Genomic DNA, 26,648 nt, shown 5'->3' with positions numbered 1-26,648 from the left:
GATAGATAGATAGATAGATAATGAGATAGATAATAGATCGATCGACTCTGAAAATGTAATTTACGTTTTAGCTTACAGTGTATGAAATATTGGAGTCTGTGCCATCAGAAAGTCCTGTAGAGACACTGAACAAGCAGGGGGTAACATGTCAGGTCCTGCACAGAGTTAACAATTTGACTGAAGCTTGTATAGGAACGCTGCATAAGACGTGATGCAAAATCTCAGAGAAGGAAATAACAGAGAACTTATTTCAGGCATATTTCCTACACCCGTCAAACCTCTATGAAAGGCACCGGGTTGATCAGTGAGGTTACGATCTCCCGTCATCTACAAGGCTCATGATTAGCTGTAAATCAGATTTAATTTGCTCGTCTCGAATGTGATAATGAGCCATTCAAGGCGCAAACTTAAGAACATTGACTGAGCCCGGAGGTCAATAAATAACATGGAGGCGATCGATACGGCGTTTCGGATGTCAATGAGACGGTGTTGCTACATCTCTACACACTTCACAGCCAGATCTTTTCTTTCACTGGATGGTGCGGTCATCAAACACGGACGCTCGTAAATCTACCAGGTTATTACATCTAATGTGTCATTATCATTTGTCCATTAGGCACGAAAATATATTGACGCTGGAATGAAACGGCTTTATACTGGGAAGTGGCGAGCCGCATTTGGAAGCTTTCGTTGCTCAGAGACATTTGATTACAACGGGCAAACGTCCCAGTTCAGCTTGTTTAAAAGTGAAGAATAATTGATGTTCTAGCTGTGAATTAACCACAGAGGCTGTTCTGTTTTTGTAATTTTATTTTTTGCTTATTTTTCGAGGCAAATCCGCTCTTTAAATTCATCTCATCCCCTTTAACCTCGTAAGTCAAAACCATCCCATAGACGTTCATTCAGACCCCACTGGAAGATCATTCTAAGGACAATACAGAAGAGGTCATGCTGGATTATATCGGCTACTCCTTTAGTTCTGTGGTGGCCACATAGTGGTCCATGATCTACGAGTAGACCTGAAGGTGCCGATTCCGGAGGAACAGGCCGAATATGTAATGTGTGTGGTGGTCTCCCGACTCTCCTCCCAGATCAAATGTAGGAAAGAAGGCCGGGCCGTGTTGGACTTCAACATGCCCGATCCTTTCCAAGATAAGCGGTTGACAGAGGGGTCTAGCAGCGGAGTATTCCCCTCTCCCATTTAAATAAATATGCAAGCTGGGCCGAGCTGGTGTTGGGAGGAATAGCCGTCAGTAGAACAAGCGTTTGGCCAAAAGTTATCGAGCAGCTTTAGAGCAGGGAGCGCTGGATCTTCATGTTGGGTCACCGGGATGTTCTCGAGGGTTTCCACAGAAAAGGGATTCTGATAAATCACAATGACAAGCAAGATCAGCTAAAAGTGTAATTCCTCTTTAAGCAAATCTCGAACATATTTTGCAAACGGAGTTCAAAGTGAACCTGCCCTTCACGTCATCAGAGTCCTACTTTGGTATTTTCAGCATTTTTTTCCTTAGAACGAAAAGATCTGAACGAATGACTTCCCAAGGAAATGGATATTGTTCCTTTCAAGGTCAATTATCCTGACATAAGCCAGGGAATATTCATGTTCCTTCTAATACACAAGGAAGGAGCGAGGGTGAAGGTCAGGGTCGTCGAGGGTGACGTTGCATCATTTGTGGTATTGTAACACTTATCCACGTGTGAGTTGTGTGTGTAGAGAAAGGCCGGCATGTCCTGTCCTATAGAAGGATAGATTTCCAATCCCGTCTGTGATTCCCACATTGACAATCGGCTACTGCTTAGTCTAAGGCTACACTCAGATGAATGTAGCCAACCCCGGACGTGAAGAACTCCAGTTTTTCACGTCCGAGGTGCACCCATACTGCACGCGTTATCATGCATCGCCCATACACTAGGGTCTAAGGAGGGAAGCATGAAGCGCAAAAAAATAGGACATGTCCTAATTTCTCACGGACCCGGTCGTGTGAACGGCCACATTGAAGTACACGAGTCCGTGGGACTGCCGTTGTTTTAAGTAGAAGGGGCAGTTTTCTTAAGGGCTACTAATTAGTCAACAGACTCGGTAGGGATACACGCAGCTGCCCCTGTTCGTCTGCTGTTTACCTGCAAAAGCTGTGCGGACATAAAAACTGCACCGATTTGCATAAAATTATATTTCATTGAAATTTTCAGCTACATTGCGGCCGCACCTCGACCGGACACGTGTATCCCTGGATTTATCCTTACCCTGAAGGTCTCATATGGCCAATAACAAACAACACTGAGGCTACATGCACACGACCGTTGTTTTTGTCAATATGATATCCGTTTTTTTTAACAGATATCACACTGACCCGTTTCTTTGACCCCATGCACACTACAGTGTTTATACGGGTCCGTGTGGGGGCCGTAGGACCAGAGCAGGTCCTATTCCTGTCCGTGTTTGCGGCTCGGTCTCACCCATTAAAGTCTTTGGCTACGTTAAAGCCATGGACGGCACACGCTGTTTACCTTACGCAAAATACAAACGTTTGTGTGCATGTAGCCTAACACTAATCTTTTCACCTATGGTACCGAAATGATGTGATCCAAAGGACTAATCGGAAATGTTTTAAAGGGGGTTATGTGGGGAACAAAAATTATTATCCTTGTAGTCTCTGCAGTATGTGATACACTCGCTAATATACATTCCAGTCCCCCGTCGCGCCGTTGAGAATTATAGTAGATTTTTACAGCGCTGACGGAGGATCAAAAGTCTTCGTGATAATACGTCTCGTCATTATGTGACCGGCCCCGCTCTATGCTATGTAATCGCTGTAGCAGTAGTACATAGAGTGCAGCGGGTCGGTTCACGACGGAAAAAATTGTGTCGTCATGAAAAAAAGACTATGCAACCAGGCTTCCGGTCCCCCGCCAGTGCTATAAAAATCTATTAGAATCTCATAATCAGCGCAACGGGGGAATGGAATGTAAATTCTCAGTGTACTCACATACTGCAGAGACTACACGGATAATCATTGTTGGGTTCCACATAACCCCTTTAATATGATCAGCGCATAAGGACATTCCGCTGAGAAGAGGTTTTGGGTCCGATTGGCTCATTAAAATTAATGCCCTCTAGAGACCTGATCCTTAAAGGGGTTCTATGGGACTATAACATTAAGGACTCCCACGATCAGTACAACATAGGGGTCGCATTGTCCGAATCAGCTAGTGTGCCTAGAACTGCAGCTCATCCCATCAAAAATAAGAGGTCAGCCCCCCACAAATCAAAAACTAACAGCCTATCCTAAGGATCCTATTCATGTCTTAATGAGCATCAGATATTTTCCATAACGAACATGAAGCCCTAACAAGATTTATCAGCAGCAGCTAGCCTGCTTGCTGACAGTTTTCAGTTAGCAAATATTTATTCACTCTACACAGAGCGTACATGAACTGAAACAAGCAGAGAAGGGTTAATGAAAAAAAGACTACAAAGATGCTGGATTTTACATTTGCCGACTATAAAGCTGATGGGGAGCTTCACTTTACGAGAAGGGGGGGGGGGTCACTTATACAATAAATAAAATAATAATAGTTACAGTTATCACTTGGTTCGTTGGGCAGAATTATGCAGAGGTCCTGCTGAAACAAACGTATCACTGAAAATGGATATGGAATGGGTGGGATTCCCATTAGGACCATGGAAAATTAGGCACCGGCCAGTATCACGTGCCCCCTCGCTGCAGTGGATTAGTGCTCAACCACAGATCAATGCTCGGCAAAGCAACAATGAACTTGGAATTTAACCAGGGCAAACATACGGAGGAGTTAATGGTCTTACTGCGAGATTGCCCAGTGTGTGTGAGAAGGAATTAAAGGGAAACCCCCCCCAAAAAAAAAAAAAAAAAGATTGTAATTATACATTCATATTTCCTAATGAATAAAGCAGGAGCCAGACCGTGTTCAGAGCGGCCGCCCGCAGGAGACAACACCAGATCTTACGAAGAACCAGCCTGGACAATCACATTGAGAACAAGTTCTGGCGGTCTACATTCGCATGTGCCTTGGCTGCCAGGGGGAGAAACATGGATACTAGCTCCAAGTACTGGACCATTTTGGGTATTAACTTTTTGTATCAGTGCCCAGTCGGAGGGCGCTGATGGAATTTGGGTTCCCCTGCTGGAGATGCTCTTTCAATTGTGCAATGAGCTTCAATTCACGTTGGTACGGTGGCAAGAAGAACCTCACATGCAGTGAGCGGCGCTCCTCGCATTATGTTTGGTTTACACCGGCAGATATGTGCCCATAATGAGCGCCAATACAACAAGTCGGGGAGCGCATGATAACGGGCCCGTTTACATGAGCCGATGCTTTCTGTATGGGGACGAACATTTGCTAATACGATCGTAAGGTCCCCGTCAGTTTGCATCATTGTCGGCAGCGCATCCCCGGTTTATAGGCTGCACAAACTGTGTGACCAGACGACGAACAAGCGTTTGCTCGCTCGTCGGCTGATCGCTGCCCTGTATGCATGGGCCAATAATTGGGAACAAGCGCCCATATGAACGCTCTTTCGGCATTATTGGCACATGTAAATGTAAGTCTCAGGCACCAACACACAGATCAATGGCGACATACACTACTTACTGAACTACAAGAATAATGTCATCCAAATATGTAATCCAGCCTCTGGCAGCGGCCTCCTGGGTCTGCGTGAAGGTGCTGGGCTGATCAGTGAGGAAGTCATCAGTCTCTGCCTGTGTTTTTGTTTTACTGCTTGCACGCTCTTTAGCATTTAGACATTCTTCTAATTCCCGTTAATAATAATATATTTTGTTTAGGACGCCACTTGATGATCTATTCGTGATGAATAGGAGCAGTGCGGTGTAGGAGGGGGACGAGTCCGTATGGAGAACACATGATAATGTAAGCACACGCTGGGTGCTGTATATTGCAGATGTTCTGGATGTCCGAGCGGGGTGTGGGATGAAGCAAGACGAGCGTGACAGCGGAGAGGGTTTCTCTATATATAAAGAACTGAGAAGCTATACACATGTTCATAAAATACCAGATTAATGCAGTCAGTGTGTTCAAGATGGATGCACAGCGTATTATCCTGTACCCCAAGAGTCAGCGTATTATCCTGTACCCCAAGTGTCAGTGTATCATTATCCTGTACCCCAAGAGTCAGCGTATCATTATCCTGTACCCCAAGAGTCAGCGTATCATTATCCTGTACCCCAAGTCAGTGTATCATTATCCTGTACCCCAAGAGTCAGCGTATCATTATCACGTACCCAAAGTGTCAGCGTGTCATTATCCTGTACACCAAGTGTCAGTGTATCATTATCCTTTACCCCAAGAATCAGTATCATTATCCTGTACCCCAAGTGTCAGCGTGTCATTATCCCGTACCCCAAGTGTCAGCGTGTCATTATCCCGTACCCCAAGAATCAGCGTATCATTATCCTGTACCCCAAGAATCAGTGTATCATTATCCTGTACCCCAAGAATCAGTGTATCATTATCCTGTACCCCAAGAATCAGCGTATCATTATCCCGTACCCCAAGAATCAGTGTATCATTATCCTGTACCCCAAGAATCAGTGTATCATTATCCCGTACCCCAAGTGTCAGCGTGTCATTATCCTGTACCCCAAGTGTCAGTATCATTATCCTGTACCCCAAGTGTCAGTGTATCATTATCCTGTACCCCAAGTGTCAGTGTATCACTATGCTGTACCCCAAGTGTCAGTGTATCATTATCCCGTACCAAGTGTCAGTGTATCATTATCCTGTACCCCAAGTGTCATTATCCTGTACCCCAAGTGTCAGTGTATCATTATCCTGTACCCCAAGTGTCAGTGTATCATTATCCTGTACCCCAAGTGTCAGTGTGTCACTATGCTGTACCCCAAGTATCATTGTTCGGTCACCCCAGCTTGGCTCATTGGGATTGGTGAGAACATGTAATGACCACTAACTATAGATTCAGAATAAGGTGAATGTAAACATATTTCAGGAGTTTCCACTCCATCCCAGCCTCACCTATAGACTCTCCACTGTATATACCATATTCTTATAGGAGATGAAACAAACTGGCCATATACTTCTGTAAATATTGCTCTTCGTTTATGAGGGTTATAAAATTAGTGGTAATGAGTGCGGATGTATAAAGAAGACGACAGATTCATCAAATATCACACGGCTGATAAATCGTTTTGAAACGCGTCCAGCTGATAATGTGACGATGTGTAATGCCGGGGAGAACCATCTGCTTCCCCATCACCAAAAAAAAGACATCATCGCTTCCTCAGGATGTTGTAAGTCACACCAGATCGGAGTAGAAATAAATATATACATATACAGCGGGGGCCAGAAATGCGTCTCGATGAGACGTCGCTGTGATGCTGCATTAAAAAATGAAGGCAACGCTACTAAATACGGATATCAGGGTGTGGCGGAGATTGATCAGGTCTGTAGGACTCCCTGAATAACTTTTTTATACTGCAGATAGTTTTTTTTTTTTATTATTATTGTATTCGGTATGCACACGACCGTGCAGTACTTACGGGCTGCGGAGTGTCACCCGTATTTGCTGACACGTCCTATTTTTTTTAAGGTAGTTTCAACGGCTCGCACACACACCCCTAAATACACGGGAAGGTGTCAACGGCCGATAGAAATGAATGGTTCAGTCTTTTATCCGCAAATAAAGACCCGTAATTGCGGATTAAAATTACGGTCGCGTGCATGAGGCCGGAGTTTGCGAAGTTGCAAAACTTGAAAATTTCAAAAAGTGTTCACAACTTTGGACCCCACTTTATAAGCAAAATCCTCAAAGTGACAACATAAGAAACGTTTGCTTCTCTTTCACGAATCCGAAGGCTGCAGGACCTTGAATCTCCAAGAAAGGGGGGATACGACAGCGGTGAGGAGGATGGATATCGGTTTTGTTTTTAAAATAAAAATATAAAAAAATTATATTCAATGACTATCAAATATTCTGGATTATTTGCTAAACTGGCGCCGATCAAGTCCCAGAATAACTCCCATCAATGGAAAAATACCCAACCTCTCCATGTCTGCCCGTTATCTCTTCGCCATCTCTATCCACTCCGTGAATCAGTCGCTCGGTCTTGGGACTTTTCCTCGATTTCCAATGCTACATTCCTAATTGCTCTGCCATCTACGTAACACACTTTGACTTTTCTATTCTCAGTAGGTTACCACATGGAGATATTATTTGACATTTACTGGCGCAGGATGTAGTAACTCTCGGTTGGATTGTGTTTGGGTCATTACACTTTCCAGAAGGTACGAGACATTCCAAACTGAAACACCGGGACTATAGTAACATTACAGCACTCAGATACACGATGGGGTATGGGAAGTAATGCAAAATATTCAACATTAAACCACACACAGAGTGTCCGTGGATCGCAAAGAGAAGACGCATTCCCTATAATGATGAACTGCTAATAATACTCCATTCACAACCAGAGCTGCATTCAGACTTCTGCTGGCTGCCCCTTGCACTGTGCTGACAGAGATAACATTGACTGGTCTTAGTGGAGACTCCATACTGCACTGTACTCTGGAAGATAAGAGTCATCTGATGAATGTAACAAGTTAAGTATCATGTGTAAAGATGAAATCTCTCATAAGTCCGCGTCTATATAGAAAATGAACCAGCAGGGGCTACTGCAAGATTCAGATACCCTAGCATTAATGAGAAAGCAGCAAAATTATGAATGCAGCTCTGGAGGCTGCTTGCGAATAAGACATCATATCATTTAATGTGTGTTCCCCTTTCCCATCCCTTGGTTGAACTTGATGGACATGTGTCTTTTTTCAATCGTACAAACTATGTAACTATGTAAAACTATTTCACGGTTTATATACAGATATAATGTACAGAGAAAGTTGAGTCAAACTGCATTACTTATCTAGTACTGATCCCAAGTTACAGCCTGTACTTTACTCCTGAGCTGCATTCACAAATCTGCACATTTCAAAGCAGAAATCTCCCAACATTTCCTACTATTCCTTGTCTGCAACAAGCTTGCAATGGTGATTTGCATTCTGGGAAATTTAAAATGGGAGGAAAAACTTTGTCCCCTGAATTATAAATGATCAGCTTAACTTTTAGCAACCCTGTTTCCTATAGAAACCAACAGAATAGTGAGTGCAGCACTGGAGCATAATACAGGATATAACTCAGGATCAGTACAGGATAAGTAATGTCATGTATGTACACAGTGACTCCACCAGCAGAATAGTAAGTGCAGCTCTGGAGTATAATACAGGAAGTAACTCAGGATCAGTACAGGATAAGTAATGTAATATTTGTACACAGTGACTCCACCAGCAGAATAGTGAGTGTAGCTCTGGAGTATAATACAGGATATAACTCAGGATCAGTACAGGATAAGTAATGTAATGTATGTACACAGTGACTCCACCAGCAGAATAGTGAGTGCAGCTCTGGAGTATAATACAGGAAGTAACTCAGGATCAGTACAGGATAAGTAATGTAATATATGTACACAGTGACTCCACCAGCAGAATAGTGAGTGTAGCTCTGGAGTATAATACAGGATATAACTCAGGATCAGTACAGGATAAGTAATGTAATGTATGTACACAGTGACTCCACCAGCAGAATAGTGAGCGCAGCTCTGGAGTATAATACAGGATGTAATTCAGGATCAGTACAGGATAAGTAATGTAATGTAATGTACACAGTGACTCCCCCAGCAGAATAGTGAGTGCAGCTCTGGAGGATAATGCAGGCTGTAATTTCGAATATCTAAAGGATTAGTAATGTAATGTACACAGTGACTCAGCAGTTTATGTAGATTACATATATACCGTCTGCTGGTAGACAGGGAAAAACAATAGTAAGTTGGCATATATTAAATGGTACCAAGAAAGCAACACACTGAAACCATTAATGAGACGTAAGAAAAAGAAAACAGAACCCAGAGCGGATCCATGTTTGCAACAACTCTGTTAATTCAACCAAATATCTCAGACAACTCCAAGCTGACCTGCAGCACGAAAAGTACCAAAACAGGGGTAAAAAAAAATCCTGGAATACCAAGTTCACGAGACTCAGGGACATGAAACAAGCAGGAGGATTGGCAGCAAGCACTGACTTTTTCCAGAGACGAAGAGGAAACATCTTCAATTCATCCAAATTGGGCTCCAATCTTTAATTTAATAAGCCAAAGTGAATTTACATTTCCCTTTTGCTGCCCCTGTAAGTCAGCCTTGTTTTATGCAGCCTCTTAATAAAAGATAAAGCTATGGAACTGTGGGCTGCAAGATCTAAACTTTGGAAAACTGGAATCATCATTTTGGCTATTTGCGCAGACGAGAGGAGGGTCAGGTCCGCAGGGTACGCTCTTCCGATTCCTGCGCCTCCTTAACTTAGGACAGAGCACAATTGCAGATTTTCTACCTTGCCTCGCTGAACTCTTTTATCCTGAATTTTTCTTTATTCCCTGGGTGGGAGGCACTTAAAACAAGTCTGTGAAGCATGAAGAGGCAGTGCATTATACGGCAAACCGAAATCTCTGAGACTGCTTCAGTAAATGTATTCAATTGGAGGTCAACTTTTACAACGGACGCCAACTCAGTGAACAAGTTTATCACCGTGGCTCCAGCTTCTGGCTTGTAAAGTTGTGGTTGGTCATACAATTTACCCTTCCGGGCTGGATGCAGGTGTAATGTAGCATTACGTTCAAGGCCAATTCATATAAAAAGCCAACCATTCAATATAAAGATGGGCAGAGGAGGGTCCCAAATGGAGTTTCCCGTGTTTGTTGTTGTGAGACGGTCTCTTTAAAAGGGCTTCCAGGTTTGGAAAAACTATTTTTTCCCATGCATGGGGTTTAGCTGCAATACCAGACAGTGTCCATTGACAAATGTGCCGCTGTTTGTAGGAAAAAAACAAACCTTATTTCAGGGCCTGATTTTTCTTAATTACTTCACTTTCAGGAAGTTTATTTTTTCATTGCTTAGTGCTGTGTCAATCAAAAGAAGCAGCTCCAGCATGACTGGAAGAGACAGGGAGGCAGTACTATCTGTACCTACACCAATTACAGGGATCAGCAGGAAGGCATTACTATCTGTACCTCCATCATTTACAGGGAGAAAGAGGGAGGCAGTACTATCTGTACCTACATCATTTACAGGGAGAGACAGGGAGGCAGTACTATCAGTACCTACATCATTTACAGGGAGAGACAGGGAGGCAGTACTATCTGTACCAACATCATTTACAGGGGGAGACCATTTTGAGTACCCTATTAGGGAATTCCCGCTTTCAGAATCGACCTCCTTTAGCCAAAACAGAGATTAGCTACAAAGTCAGGATGGATTAGATGGACAGACATGAAATTTAATGCATCCTACCTGGCTCTAGATTCAGGAGAAAGGGGGAAGACAGGTGAGCTGGAGCGAAAGACCGATGCTTTTGCTGTTTTTAGTGGGCAATATTCCTCAATCTCTGGTAATGGGTCCTGGTCGTGGGTGGGATCCTCCGTAAAATCCTCTTTGCTTTCCTGGTTGATATTATCTAGAAGAAAGACATTGTAAAGATGGGTCTCATAACCTAAATGTGTCAACCATAATTATTACAAATTTATATTCACCCACTAGACAAATGCACCAACTTCCTGCGGAGTCTGTTATACACGGCAGCTAATTCAAAGTGACAGATCTGCAGTGTAAAGCATGGGGGAGAAACAGTACAGCAGTTTGTGCCACTGATCAGCCAGGAGATGGATTTCAGACTACCTCAGACCTCAATAAACAATACTTCTGAGTGGGAATTACTGATCACAGCTGGACCCGATTGCAGCAGAGCTATAAAGCAGCCGACAAAAAGTAAGCATTTTCCATACATTTGCTCGACCTACTGTAGGAATTATTTTATGCCTGCAAGGAATATTTTGGAGTCATTGGTCCTCAGTTTGCAAAAGATTAAGGCTGGAGGACTACAGTGAGGTCTGAACCCCCAGACGGAATAGACCTACATAAACCACTGGCGTGTCTATTAAATACTTTTCCAAGAGGCTCCTCACATCCTAAGTGATTGCAGCGGTTAATCTTCTACACTAATTATACTGCCGTTCCTGCTGTAATGGGGACGTGATGTGAATAAAGAAGCATGGAAGACCGTCACTGTGGTGGATTCACTAGATAGCGGAGGCACTCGTACTGTTGGATCCTGGACACGGATTCTCGCCCCGCTCCGTCCATAGAAAAATGAAACTATTCCTAGCAGCCTCTAACCGCGCGCAATAATAATATGACTGCTTTTTGTGATCTGATAATAGGAGGAAGCCACTGGGAATTTAAAGGAGCAATTTTATTGGGCAATTTCCACCTGTTAGAAGGATCCCTTGACAATAAGCAACTAAAAGTGTCCGCCTGCTGCGACCCCCAGCGATCAGCTGTATATGGTGGTGAATCCTGGCAGTAAGTGCTGTGCTTCCCTGCAGCGCCCTCACAGGAGAAATGAAGCATTACAGAGTGTCCATTCATATTAATGTGTTGTTTGTGTAATACAGGACAGGACTGGTCCTCCGGAGAGAGAGACGCTTTATGTAACCGCTCTCCACTCTGACCAAGAGATGAGGATCCAGAAGAGGGGACCCCCCCCCTCTAGTAACTCACAATTCACTATAAAGGGTGTATGGAAATGTGTTTTATAAACTGGACAATCCCTTCAAACAAAAGTTTAAACTACACTTAAAAATATATATATATTAATGATCAGCAGTCGTGAAGTCTGAATATCATCTTGCGTTTCCTGCAGGTTTACAGATGTAGCAGTGCTCTGCATTGTAAAACATTACTAATTCAGTTTTTTCCATTCAATTGTTTAAATCCCTGGATGTGCATCAATGAAGAAAGCGTCGCTGACCCGCGGGGACGGCCTTCATCTGAGCAGCCGAGGCTCTCGATAAACAACGAATGAATCATTTATTTCATAGCCGGCGCTGAATCCTGACAACTCAGGACATTGTACAGTGAGATCAATCCATTATAGAGACATTCAGCCACTAAATCCAAAACTGGTGCCGGGGAATCAGTGGTAGGAGACGGTTCATCTCAGCGCACACGCAGTGCGGGAAGAACCAAAAATACATCAAGTGAGCGCCGCCATTAATAACAGTACACGGCAATTATTCTAGAAATAAATTTGACTAGGGGCTGTCAGCACTACTGTAAGTCTCTTAAAATATAATTATTTCTGGTATGGCTTTAGGTTGAAAACAGAAATAGATTGAACAACATACAGCCATTTAGAAAGCTCACAGCAGCACAGAGGATTACAGGATTGAAGTGTGCTGATCTTGTGGAGATCAGTGACCCTTTTCACGAAGAGCATGATGTTGGGAGAAGCGGTGAGACGTCAAAGTACAAAGATCATAGTCCCACAGCAGCACATAACATTTAAGTGACCATTTAGCGCATATAATGTTAGGGAGGAGCAGGCTTCAAATGAGCGGGGCAGTGTCATCTTGTGAGGAGGGAAATGGAAACAAGTAAAAGGGTTAGAGGCGTACAGTTGCATAGTGGGGGGAGCGGGGTCTCCAGCAGTACAGAGTATTTCAGGAAAGGATTGTGCTTATCTTGTGGGGATGACCTTTCCACTCGTGACGACGTTAGTGAGAACAGAGCTGTAAGTGACAGTGGCAATGTCAAATATGAGGAGGAAATTGGAGAAAAGTGGTAGGTCACAGGCTGAGTTACATAGTGTAAGGAGCAGCACAGAGTATTTCAGGAGGAGTGTGATTATCTTGTGGGGATGAACTTTCCACTCGTGACGTTGTTAGTGGGGACAGAGCTGCATGTGGCAGGGACAGAGTCATCTTATGAGGAGGGGAATGGAGAAAAGTGGAGGGCTACAAGCGGAGAGTGCCATAGTGAAAGCAGCAGCACAGAGTATTTTAGGAGAGTAGTGTACAGATCTTGTGAGGGATAGTGATCTGTCCCCTCATTTGATGGACCGTGGAATGATGAGGAATGGAGGTCACAAGAACGCAGTTAGGGAAAAAGTAAAGAACTGCACATTTCAGGAGTGTGCTCATTTTGTGCGGAGCAGCGACCAGTCCACTCCTATGTTTTTAAAAAGAGCAAAGTCCCAGGCAGCACAGAGTATTTAAGCATAAATAACTAGTTCGCTTAATTAGGCGTTCGTTTGTATTTTTAGCGTCTAATCAGATTTCTCTGTATCTGTAACCAGGATATGAACATGGGTATTGGTCATCAATGTCTTGCACTCTCTATGTCAGTACAGGAAGAGAAGTAGTCACTGATTACATGATCATAGGCTCAGAGAGTAATAGCCACAACTGGCAGGTCTCCATCTAATCAAGCTCCTTTGTATCTCACGACCACTCATTCAACCTCCTATCCTGAAAGCCCCCGGCTTCCTCAAAGGTGATGCCGGCCAAACGGACAAAACGACACCTCATCATAGATGATGGCTCAAGAGCAACTTAGCGATCAATGGTTATTATACTGTCCCTCTGCTCCGTCACAGTGTCAATGAGCTCCCATATACTACTCAAGTAAAGTCTAGAGCTTTATCGTCATTTCCATAAAACACGGCTACATTATTATTAAACTTGTACACATTTTCCGGTCGTCCCTAAACAGAGACATATATAGGATATAAAAAGTAAAATCCTAAAAGTAAACCATTTCCTGCAAAGTCCCGTAGTCGAGCTCTTATGTGAAGTCTTTGGGCTTCGCATTTCTTTGCAGAAATTCCGCTGCGGAAAAACAGCACCATTCCCTGCGCTATTTACTGAAGAAAATGGTTTCCGCAGCAGGAATTGATATGTACGAAAAATACGCACCGCAGGTGAATGTTTGTTCAGAAATTTTATGCAGCGTGTGGATGGGATTTGTTAAATCTCACCCACTACTGTATTCTGCGAATTTTACGTCTGCAATTCCGGACCAAAAATATGCAGCAATTCCGCTACGTGTGGACGAGCCCTTTGACTATTTTACATCGTTGTCCAAGTTAATTTGGCTGCCTATAATATTTTTTGGGTGACAACCATCAGAGGCAGCTTTTAGTGGACGCCGCAATCTCAGATTTTTGGGTACCATGGAACAGCGCTCTATACTAAAGAAATGGAGCATCGCAGCCTTATCAGGTATATTAGCAAAATCCCCACATTTAATGCTGCCGATTACTTGGCAAAATTCTGCTAGGTGCACTTTAACCTTTCTGATACATTAGGGGGAGCCATGCAATATCAGCCCCTGCGGGGTGCAAGTTTTAAGTGATACACAGAATCCATATTCTACGAACGGTCATTAGGGCTAAATACAGAGTTGGCTAAACTGATTCTTCAAATATCAGAATTTCTTTGCTGTCTCCACCGCCTGCTGAGTAATTATAGTTTGTTTGTCTGGAAAAAGTGAAATACAAAAAGGTTGCGCTGGGGTTTTATGACACACATTAAGAGATTTTGAGTTTTAATCAGAAACAGTAAAGGAAAATAGTCACACGAATGCGAAGATCAGCAGCAGCACCCTCTAATATTTGTAAAGGTCCCACTAGGGAAATCCATCATTTGTAATAATCCTAACACTTAACCGATGCTTTTATTCAATACTCATGTCATATACGCAAAATCATGGTGTTACTGGGCTTACAGACCTAGCAGAACATAAAACCTCCGAACTCCAGTCTATTTAACACACCAGAGAGCTTGTCACTCAGCTTTCCCAGCGCACGGATAATCAAATATGCCCAGTTATGCAAGAACAGGTGGATGTCTATTTAAACCAAACTATGGTGAATGGATCGGCAGCGTTTTCAGTGATGTCACCGCTGCTCTCTAGTAAATGGATAGGCTAATTTCTCAGTGATGTCACCGCTGGTCTCTAGTGAGTGGATAGGCTGTATTCTCAGTGATGTCATCGCTGCTACCTAGCGAATGGATCAGCTGCATAGTCAGTTATGTCAACACTGTCTAGTGAATGGATAGGCTGCATTCTCAGTGATGTCACCGCTGCTAACTAGCGACTGGATTGGCTGCATCGTCAGTGTTGACACTGCTGCTCTCTAGTAAATGGATAGGCTGCATTCTCAGTGATGTCTTTGGTCTCTATTTAATAGATCTATTGGATATCTTTTCCTAAAGAATGGCGGGATCCAGCCTTATTCGTAAATTACAGACATTGAAACAAATTGAAAACTTAAGGATAGATGTTGCAAGCCGCCAGATCACACTGATTAGCTGCCAGTCCCTTTTCATGTATATAAAAAAAGGAGGAGGATGCGCCTACGTGACCAAGTGGAGGCCTAATTCAATGGTTACAATTTATTTTCACGTTCCATGTTGACAGAGAAGATCAAAGCAACAAAAACAAATAGAAGACTTAAATTATCGTGTACTTATCCAGAGATCATTATCTCCTCTGCCCAAATATGACTTTCATGTGAGATGGGAAGAAAACAGGACAGAAAGAATCAAGACGAGATGCACATGTTCAGCAATCAGCGGATATAGAGAAGAGCAGCAGACGACATGTTGAGAGAACAGACACGACAGCCAGGAGCACATGTAGAATATTTTTTTACTATCCAAAATTTTGCACTATAAATAATCTGTATGTATAAACTGTAATAACGATAAAGTCTAAAATTTCCGAGTCTGACTGACGTTACTACAACAGTTGAAGAGTGTGACTGATGACCAGTTAAGAAAACTGGAACTAAATTGATAGGCTGCAATCTCTGTTATGTTATCACCGTCCTCTAGTAAATGTATACACTGCATTTTCAGTGACGTCATCGCTGCTCTCTAGTAAATGGATAGGCTGCATTTTCAGTGACGTCATCGCTGCTCTCTAGTAAATGGATAGGCTGCATTCTCAGTGATCTCAGTTATTCTTTCAGAAATGGAGAGGCTGCATTCTCTGTTATGTCATCACTGTCCTCTACTAAACGGATAGGCGGCATTCTCAGTGATGTCACTGCTGACACCTAAATGAGAATTGTTCCTACATTTCCTCCAATCCCTGCTGAATCTCCCAGCGTGCCATGCAAATAACCAACTCAAATGCTCACAAATCCCCAAACAGTGGGATTGCACCCTCATCAAGATCTTGGAGACCCTTGAATTTCTTGATAAACTGCACCAGTAGAGATTTCATAAAGGTGGCCATACACATTAAAATATATACTAAAGAAAAAGGAGAGAATCCACGGCGCCACATAGTGCAGGTAAAACTGATACGGTATTAGAAGGTAGCTTAAAGTTACGCTCACCTATAAGAGTTGTGCTTAGTCAGACACAACTCTGATGTGTGCGAGGGTTTTAACAAAAGCCAAACGTAAGCTGCTGCCAGGGTCCGATCCGGTAATCAAGGATGTTACTGCCAGAAATCAGGAAAAAAAACAATATATAGAAAATATGGACCAACAAAACGGCCCCGCTAAAGCAAAAATTTGGATGACTGTAGTACCATGAATTGATTTATTATAATGGGCTACGCGTTACAACATTGAACTGATGTCTTCATCAAGCCATAAATAAAACAGACAATGTTACACCTTAAATAAAATTAGATGAGGCAAAAACAAAAAGGTGTTCGTAACGCGTAGCCCATTATAATAAATCAATTCATGGTACTAGTCACCCTCATTCTTGGTTTAGCAGCGCCGTTTTGCTGGTCCATATTTTCTATATATTTTTTTCGTCCTGATAACACATTACAAAAAACTGTTGGCCAAACGCTAATTCGGCCGACACTAGTTTCTTCCGACTCCCACATAAATAAGAATGACTGTCTCGGCTGGGAACGCATGCTTATATCAATGGGGAGAGTGAAACAAGCCACTGCCATCTCCTGTAGGAACAAAGTATCGCACATGTTGAGATCTTACATGCCTTATCCTTTTTTCCCAAGACATCAGAGTAGAGTAGAGTCGGGTGCCCCGCCCCCCCCCCCCCCACACACACACACACACAATTTGTCGGTGATCCCACAAGATCGGCAGGATTTGAGTTTCTATGCCTGGTAGTTCAGCATTGTGCTTGTGATGTGGCGGCCAGACTTCAAGGGTTTCTTTGCTTGTTTTTTAAGTTTCATAATTTTGGTTTTATTTGCGTATGTCAAAAGTGTAAAAGTTTTTCTGAAAGGGTTCAACCCAGGACTGGCGATTGCTCTGGACAGCGCCTAACCCTCCCCTGCCTATAAGTTTATAGAATAATAAAATAAAAAAAGTTAGTTCGAAACATGTTGTGCTAGGAGAATCGCATTGAAATGTAAGCCGAGCGAAAGCCGCTGCAGGACTCTATTCAATAACTCATAACTTTACCAAACTGCATTTCTGGGAATACATACACGCAGCAGGCGGCGACTTTCATAGCAACAACGCTATGTGCAGAGAATTATTATATGCGGCTGTGGAAATATTATGCAGGAGCAGAGCCAGGCAGTAAATTACACTCACTAATAATCTATATCTGAGCATCCTCTAAGCAAGAGAAGATTCAACTTAAACGTACAGTGGAACTCCGTGCACGCGAAGCAAGACTTTGTCTGATACTAAAGCTTTGGATAAATAAAGAGGAATGTGGGAGGAAGTTCCATTTGCTCCAAGTCTCTGCTTTTAAAGATGAATATAAATGAGGGGCAGAGAAAAACTTGGAGGAATGTGCTGCAGCAAGTTGCCTCCAGAAAGACATAGCCAAGCATTGCTTTTATTTTCCCCCTATTCTGATTGATATACAAGACCGCAAATGATCAAAGAAAAATAGAAGTACAGTGTTGCTGGTATATTTTGTTTTTTACAATAACTGTACCTTTAATGTCACTCAGGATAGATGTACTAAGGAGTCAGGTCTGTAGGGTGTCTTTTATCCCTCTCCGTATGCTTACCTACGTGGCTGTCACATTCTACGGGTTCCTCTTTCACCTTCTTTCCCTTAGACGTCTTCCACTGCCCCTTCATCTGTTCAATGAGATGACGGAATTCATTCTTGTGTTTCTTTCCTGTAATGCAGACAGAAGAAACGAAAAAGTAATATTAAACCTAAGTTAAGAAAAAAGTGAAAAATTTATGTCCATTGGTTCAAAATGTTATAGGTGTAATCTTTCCACCTCATTCTCTTATTAGTACAGTGCCTAAAAAACTAATTGCCCACATGTACAAGAATATAACTACTATAATACTGCCCCCTATATACAAGAATATAACTACTATAATACTGCCCCCTATATACAAGAATATAACTACTATAATACTGCTCCTATATACAAGAATATAACTACTATAATACTGCTCCTATATACAAGAATATAACTACTATAATACTGCTCCCTATATTCAAGAATATAACTACTATAATACTGCTCCTATATACAAGAATATAACTACTATAATACTGCTCCTATATACAAGAATATAACTACTATAATACTACCCCTATATACAAGAATATAACTACTATAATACTACCCCTATATACAAGAATATAACTACTATAATACTGCTCCTATATACAAGAATATAACTACTATAATACTACCCCTATATACAAGAATATAATTACTATAATACTGCTCCTATATACAAGAATATTACTACTATAATACTGCCCCCTATATACAAGAATATAACTACTATAATACTGCTCCTATATACAAGAATATAACTACTATAATACTGCCCATATATACAAGAATATAACTACTTTAATACTGTCCCATATATACAAGAATATAACTACTATAATACTGCCTCCTATGTACAACTACTATAATACTGTCCCCTATATACAGGAATATAACTACTATAATACTGTCCGCTATATACAAGAATATAACTACTATAATACTGTCCCCCTATATACAGGAATATAACTACTATAATGCTGCCCCTATATACAAGAATATAACTACTAGAATACTGCTCCTATATACAAGAATATAACTACTATAATACTGCCCATATATACAAGAATATAACTACTTTAATACTGTCCCATATATACAAGAATATAACTACTATAATACTGTCATTATATATAAGAATATAACTACTATAATACTGCCTCCTATGTACAACTACTATAATACTGCCTCCTATATACAAGAATATAACTACTATAATACTGTCCCATATATACAAGAATATAACTACTATAATACTGTCCCATATATACAAGAATATAACTACTATAATACTGTCCCATATATACAAGAATATAACTACTATAATACTGCTCCTATATACAAGAATATAACTACTCTAATACTGCTCCTATATACAAGAATATAACCACTATAATACTGCCCCTATATACAAGAATATAACTACTATAATACTGCCCCTATATACAAGAATATAACTACTAGAATACTGCTCCTATATACAAGAATATAACTACTATAATACTGCTCCTATATACAAGAATATATCTACTATAATACTGCCCCTATATACAAGAATATAACTACTATAATACTGCATCCTATATACAAGAATATAACTACTATAATACTGCCCCTATATACAAGAATATAACTACTATAATACTGCCTCCTATATACAAGAATATAACTACTATAATACTGCCCCCTATATACAAGAATATAACTACTATAATACTGTCCCTATATACAAGAATATAACTACTATAATACTGCTCCTATATACAAGAATATAACTACTATAATACTGCTCCTATATACAAGAATATAACTACTATAATACTGCCCCCTATATACAAGAATATAACTACTATAACACTGCCCTCTATATACAAGAATATAACTACTATAATACTGCTCCCTATATACAAGAATATAACTACTATAATACTGCCTCCTATATACAAGAATATAACTACTATAATACTGCCCCTATATACAAGAATATAACTACTATAATACTGCCTCCTATATGCAAGAATATAACTACTATAACACTGCCCCCTATATACAAGAATATAACTACTATAATACTGCCCCCTATATACAAGAATATAACTACTATAATACTGCCCCCTATATACAAGAATATAACTACTATAATACTGCTCCTATATACAAGAATATAACTACTATAATACTGCCCCCTATATACAAGACTATAACTACTATAATACTGCCCCCTATATACAAGAATATAACTACTATAATACTGCCCTTATATACAAGAATATAACTACTATAATACTGCTCCTATATACAAGAATATAACTACTATAATACTGCTCCTATATACAAGAATATAACTACTATAATACTGCCCCTATATACAAGAATATAACTACTATAATACTGCTCCTATATACAAGATTATAACTACTGTAATACTGCTCCCTATATACAAGAATATAACTACTATAATACTGCTCCTATATACAAGAATATAACTACTATAATACTACTCCTATATACAAGAATATAACTACTATAATACTGCCCCCTATATACAAGAATATAACTACTATAATACTGCTCCCTATATACAAGAATATAACTACTATAATACTGCCCCCTATATACAAGAATATAACTACTATAATACTGCCCCCTATGTACAAGAATAGAATATAACTACTATAATACTGCTCCTATATACAATAATATAACTACTATAATACTGCCACCTATATACAAGAATATATCTACTATAATACTGCCCCTATATACAAGAATATAACTACTATAATACTGCTCCTATATACAAGAATATAACTACTATAATACTGCCCCCTATATACAAGAATATAACTACTATAATACTGCCCCTATATACAAGAATATGACTACTATAATACTGCTCCTATATACAAGAATATAACTACTATAATACTGCCCCTTATATACAAGAATATAACTACTATAATACTGCCATATATACAAGAATATAACTACTATAATACTGTCCTATATACAAGAATATAACTACTATAATACTGCCCCTATATACAAGAATATAACTACTATAATACTGCCCCCTATATACAAGAATATAACTACTATAATACTGCCCCCTATATACAAGAATATAACTACTATAATACTGCCCCCTATGTACAAGAAAGAAACTAAAGCAAAGACTAAACATCTGCTATTCTTATTATACATAGTTTCCATTCCAGGCTCCTATAATAGAGTAATGTTTGGTTTTTAAAGATATATTTTGTTAACCACATATCGTTGCCGCTGGAATCATAAGGATTTAAAGTCTCTGGACATTTGATCACTTTCAATCTTCCGGGACGCAGCAATAACCCCCTCGGCGCAGACACCCTGGCAATAATTTTGTACGCTTTGTTGTTTAGAAGCAAAATTATTTTGGGTTTCAGTGAGACTAATAAGCAGATTTGCTCTTCAGAAAAGTGGGATAAAAGAATCTGCCGATGAGCTGAAGTGTTTTGAATTATCAAAAAAATAAAATAAAAACGACGGCCCCGTGCTGCTTCTAAGCGAGGATATCCCCAGCTGACATTTTTCTTTGGTCGATCACCACATAAGAGTGTTTAAATATAGATTGTAACAATGGATTTCACAAGAGTCGATGATTGGAATCCTAATTACAAAGTCTTTGTTGTGCTCGGAGTCTCAGAAACATGGAAGGCTTTGTCATTACGGTAAATCTTTGCCGTCGCTTGCTATTATTGCCATTTTTACGCTTTGTGGTTTTACGTAAATAGAGTTATTGATGGTGTAAAAGTTCTGCAACTTTCTAATATACTTTGTGTTTCAATTTCTCATCATTTGCAAGATCTCTGTTTACTGTCGGTGAATGGTAATATTCATTGCTTACATGTAGAGGCAGAAAACTCCTTAAGGTATGTTCAATTGATTATAGTAGAAGGTGGATGCGTTTTTTTGCCCGCTCATGGAAAAAAGAAACGTTTCTGTCTCTAACCTCCCACTGGCATCAATGGGAGGCAGAGAAAGCGGTTTTCGCCGATGCCGAAATTCGCAGCATAAAACAAGGCAAAGAGTTCAGGCGAGTCAAAATCCGCCTCAAAATGCCTGCAAAAAACGAAGTGTGAACAGGGCCTTATTGTTCTTAACGGAGATTGCTGCACGGGTGGTGGACAAGATCAAGAGAGGTTTTTAGTCTCTGGAGGTAAATATAATGTTTCCATTCATTGGCTGCAAGCACAGATCTTGAAAATGGTGAGGAATTGAGACACAAAGTATAGTAGAAAGTCCACAAACGTTTTATTGTACCATGGATCAGCCTAGCTTACATAAAACTGGAGAGGCCGTGGGATGCCAATGTCAGAGATTTTTCAGTGATAAACTAGATTATGGGATGTTTCATTACATAAAAGCCGTTTCCTCAGGATCATGGGAAATTGGTCGTAGATGCAGCAACCATTTTCATGTTAGTCAGCTGGTCCTGGGGAAATCAGCAAGTTCGATAGACTTCTATCTAATGTGTACGGAAACCTTTACTTTGTCATTGTGCACAGTAATAAAGAAGACAATGTAGACAAATACTAAAGTTATAACACCCAAGAATGTTCTTTCAGATATTTTGTGTCAAAGAAAACAGTCATCCCAAACAAAGACATACGACACAAGGGTGAGCAGATCCCAGTCCAGGACCTGAAGAGATGTGCAGTTCTTCTCCAATTAAATAAATCTATCTATCTGTCTCATATCTATCTGTCTGTCTCATATCTATCTGTCTGTCTCATATCTATCTGTCTGTCTCATATCTATCTATCTCATATCTATCTATCTATCTCATATCTATCTATCTGTCTCATATCTATCTATCTGTCTCATATCTATCTATCTGTCTCATATCTATCTATCTGTCTCATATCTATCTATCTGTCTCATATCTATCTATCTGTCTCATATCTATCTATCTGTCTCATATCTATCTATCTGTCTCATATCTATCTATCTCATATCTATCTATCTCATATCTATCTATCTATCTCATATCTATCTATCTATCTCTCATATCTATCTATCTATCTCATATCTATCTATCTCTCTCATATCTATCTATCTCATATCTATCTATCTCATATCTATCTATCTATCTGTCTCATATCTATCTATCTGTCTCATATCTATCTATCTGTCTCATATCTGTCTCATATCTATCTCATATCTATCTATCTCATATCTATCTATCTGTCTCATATCTATCTATCTGTCTCATATCTATCTATCTATCTCATATCTATCTATCTATCTATCTCATATCTATCTATCTATCTATCTATCTATCTATCTCTCATATCTATCTATCTATCTCATATCTATCTATCTATCTGTCTCATATCTATCTATCTGTCTCATATCTATCTATCTGTCTCATATCTATCTATCTATCTCATATCTATCTGTCTCATATCTATCTATCTATCTCATATCTATCTATCTATCGATCCATCTCATATCGATCCATCTCATATCGATCCATCTCATATCGATCCATCTCATATCTATCTATCTCATATCTATCTATCTCATATCTATCTATCTGTCTCATATCTATCTATCTGTCTCATATCTATCTATCGGTCTCATATCTATCTATCTATCTCATATCTATCTGTCTCATATCTATCTATCTGTCTCATATCTATCTATCTATCTATCTCATATCTATCTATCTATCTCTCATATCTATCTATCTATCTATCTCTCATATCTATCTATCTCTCTCATATCTATCTATCTCATATCTATCTATCTATCTGTCTCATATCTATCTATCTGTCTCATATCTATCTATCTATCTATCTCATATCTATCTATCTGTCTATCTATCTCATATCTATCGATCCATCTCATATCGATCCATCTCATATCTATCCGTCTCATATCTATCCGTCTCATATCTATCCGTCTCATATCTATCCGTCTCATATCTATCCGTCTCATATCTATCTGTCTCATATCTATCTGTCTCATATCGATCTGTCTCATATCTATCTATCTATCTCATATCTATCTATCTATCTCATATCTATCTATCTCATATCTATCTATCTATCTATCTATCTATCTATCTCATATCTATCTATCTATCTCATATCTATCTATCTCTCTCATATCTATCTATCTCATATCTATCTATCTGTCTCATATCTATCTATCTATCTCATATCTATCTGTCTCATATCTATCTATCTATCTCATATCTATCTATCTATCTCTCTCATATCTATCTATCTCTCTCATATCTATCTGTCTCATATCTATCTATCTGTCTCATATCTATCTATCTATCTATCTATCTCATATCTATCTGTCTCATATCTATCTATCTATCTATCTCATATCTATCTATCTATCTATCTATCATCTATCTATCTATCTCATATCTATCTATCTGTCTATCTGTCTATCTATCTCATATCTATCGATCCATCTCATATCGATCCATCTCATATCGATCCATCTCATATCGATCCATCTATCTATCTATCTCTCATATCTATCTCATATCTATCTATCTCTCTCATATCTATCTGTCTCATATCTATCTATCTGTCTCATATCTATCTATCTGTCTCATATCTATCTATCTATCTATCTCATATCTATCTATCTCATATCTATCTATCTGTCTCATATCTATCTATCTGTCTCATATCTATCTATCTATCTCATATCTATCTATCTATCTATCTCATATCTATCTCTCATATCTATCTATCTATCTCATATCTATCTATCTATCTGTCTCATATCTATCTATCTGTCTCATATCTATCTATCTGTCTCATATCTATCTATCTATCTCATATCTATCTGTCTCATATCTATCTATCTATCTCATATCTATCTATCTATCGATCCATCTCATATCGATCCATCTCATATCGATCCATCTCATATCGATCCATCTCATATCGATCCATCTCATATCTATCTATCTCATATCTATCTATCTCATATCTATCTATCTCATATCTATCTATCTGTCTCATATCTATCTATCTGTCTCATATCTATCTATCGGTCTCATATCTATCTATCTATCTCATATCTATCTGTCTCATATCTATCTATCTATCTCATATCTATCTATCTATCTATCTATCTCATATCTATCTATCTATCTCTCATATCTATCTATCTATCTATCTCATATCTATCTATCTCTCTCATATCTATCTATCTCATATCTATCTATCTATCTGTCTCATATCTATCTATCTGTCTCATATCTATCTATCTATCTATCTCATATCTATCTATCTGTCTATCTGTCTATCTATCTCATATCTATCGATCCATCTCATATCGATCCATCTCATATCTATCCATCTCATATCTATCCGTCTCATATCTATCCGTCTCATATCTATCTGTCTCATATCTATCTGTCTCATATCTATCTGTCTCATATCTATCTATCTATCTCATATCTATCTATCTATCTCATATCTATCTATCTCATATCTATCTATCTCATATCTATCTATCTATCTATCTCATATCTATCTATCTCTCTCATATCTATCTATCTCTCTCATATCTATCTATCTCATATCTATCTATCTGTCTCATATCTATCTATCTATCTCATATCTATCTGTCTCATATCTATCTATCTATCTCATATCTATCTATCTATCTCTCTCATATCTATCTATCTCTCTCATATCTATCTGTCTCATATCTATCTATCTGTCTCATATCTATCTATCTATCTATCTGTCTCATATCTATCTATCTATCTATCTATCTCATATCTATCTGTCTCATATCTATCTATCTATCTATCTCATATCTATCTATCTATCTATCTATCATCTATCTATCTATCTCATATCTATCTATCTGTCTATCTGTCTATCTATCTCATATCTATCGATCCATCTCATATCGATCCATCTCATATCGATCCATCTCATATCGATCCATCTATCTATCTATCTCTCATATCTATCTCATATCTATCTATCTCTCTCATATCTATCTGTCTCATATCTATCTATCTGTCTCATATCTATCTATCTGTCTCATATCTATCTATCTATCTATCTATCTATCTATCTATCTATCTATCTCATATCTATCTGTCTCATATCTATCTATCTATCTATCTCATATCTATCTATCTATCTATCTGTCTATCTATCTGTCTATCTATCTGTCTATCTATCTCATATCTATCGATCCATCTCATATCGATCCATCTCATATCGATCCATCTCATATCGATCCATCTCATATCGATCCATCTCATATCGATCCATCTCATATCGATCCATCTCATATCTATCATCTATCTACCTCATATCTATCTCTCATATCCATCTATTCATCCCACATTTATCTCATATTCTATCTATCACAAATCCATCCAGCTCTCGATCAATCTCCTATAAATTAATCTTCGCTCTCTCTCTTATATCAGGTATGGGGAACCTTTTTTCTGCCAAGGGCCATTTGGATATTTGTAACATTATTCGCGGGCCATACAAAATTATCATGTTAAAAATTTGCCTGCTATATTTGGTCAACCATGTACCATATATTTCGGACTATAAGACGCACACAGGTTTTAGACAACAGAAAATAGGAAAAAATGTCATATTTTCCTACTTTTACAAAGCAAAAACGATTTGTTAAAAAAAATAATTTGTTCTGTTTCACCACATTCG

At 39.3% G+C, this 26,648-nt stretch overlaps 1 protein-coding gene and 1 long non-coding RNA gene across 9 annotated transcripts in view; one reads left to right on the top strand and one right to left on the bottom strand.

Moving 5' to 3' along the window:
• The window catches only part of LOC142656890 (uncharacterized), a 51,384-nt gene extending 35,724 nt beyond the window's left edge, over positions 1-15,660 (top strand). For both annotated transcript variants that reach the window (XR_012849770.1, XR_012849771.1), the window contains exons 2-3: positions 4,827-4,911; positions 15,146-15,660. This is a non-coding gene — a long non-coding RNA (uncharacterized LOC142656890). The remainder of the gene's footprint in view (positions 1-4,826; positions 4,912-15,145) is intronic.
• Positions 1-26,648, bottom strand: part of RAD18 (RAD18 E3 ubiquitin protein ligase) — a 187,668-nt gene that overhangs the window by 64,280 nt on the left and 96,740 nt on the right. For 5 of the 7 annotated variants that reach the window (XM_075831856.1, XM_075831859.1, XM_075831860.1 and 2 more), the window contains exons 10-11: positions 17,917-18,030; positions 10,408-10,570 (exon numbers count right to left, since the gene is read on the bottom strand). In XM_075831856.1, the coding sequence (XP_075687971.1) occupies positions 10,408-10,570; positions 17,917-18,030 (277 nt within the window). Of the gene's footprint in view, positions 1-9,099; positions 9,926-10,407; positions 10,571-17,916; positions 18,031-26,648 lie in introns of those variants that run through there. The other 2 variants (XM_075831862.1, XM_075831857.1) reach the window with 2 other exon arrangements.

This window comes from Rhinoderma darwinii, chromosome 7 (assembly GCF_050947455.1).
Source record: "Rhinoderma darwinii isolate aRhiDar2 chromosome 7, aRhiDar2.hap1, whole genome shotgun sequence".
Lineage (NCBI taxonomy): Eukaryota > Metazoa > Chordata > Amphibia > Anura > Rhinodermatidae > Rhinoderma > Rhinoderma darwinii.
This window is presented reverse-complemented; position numbering and strand designations above follow the sequence as displayed.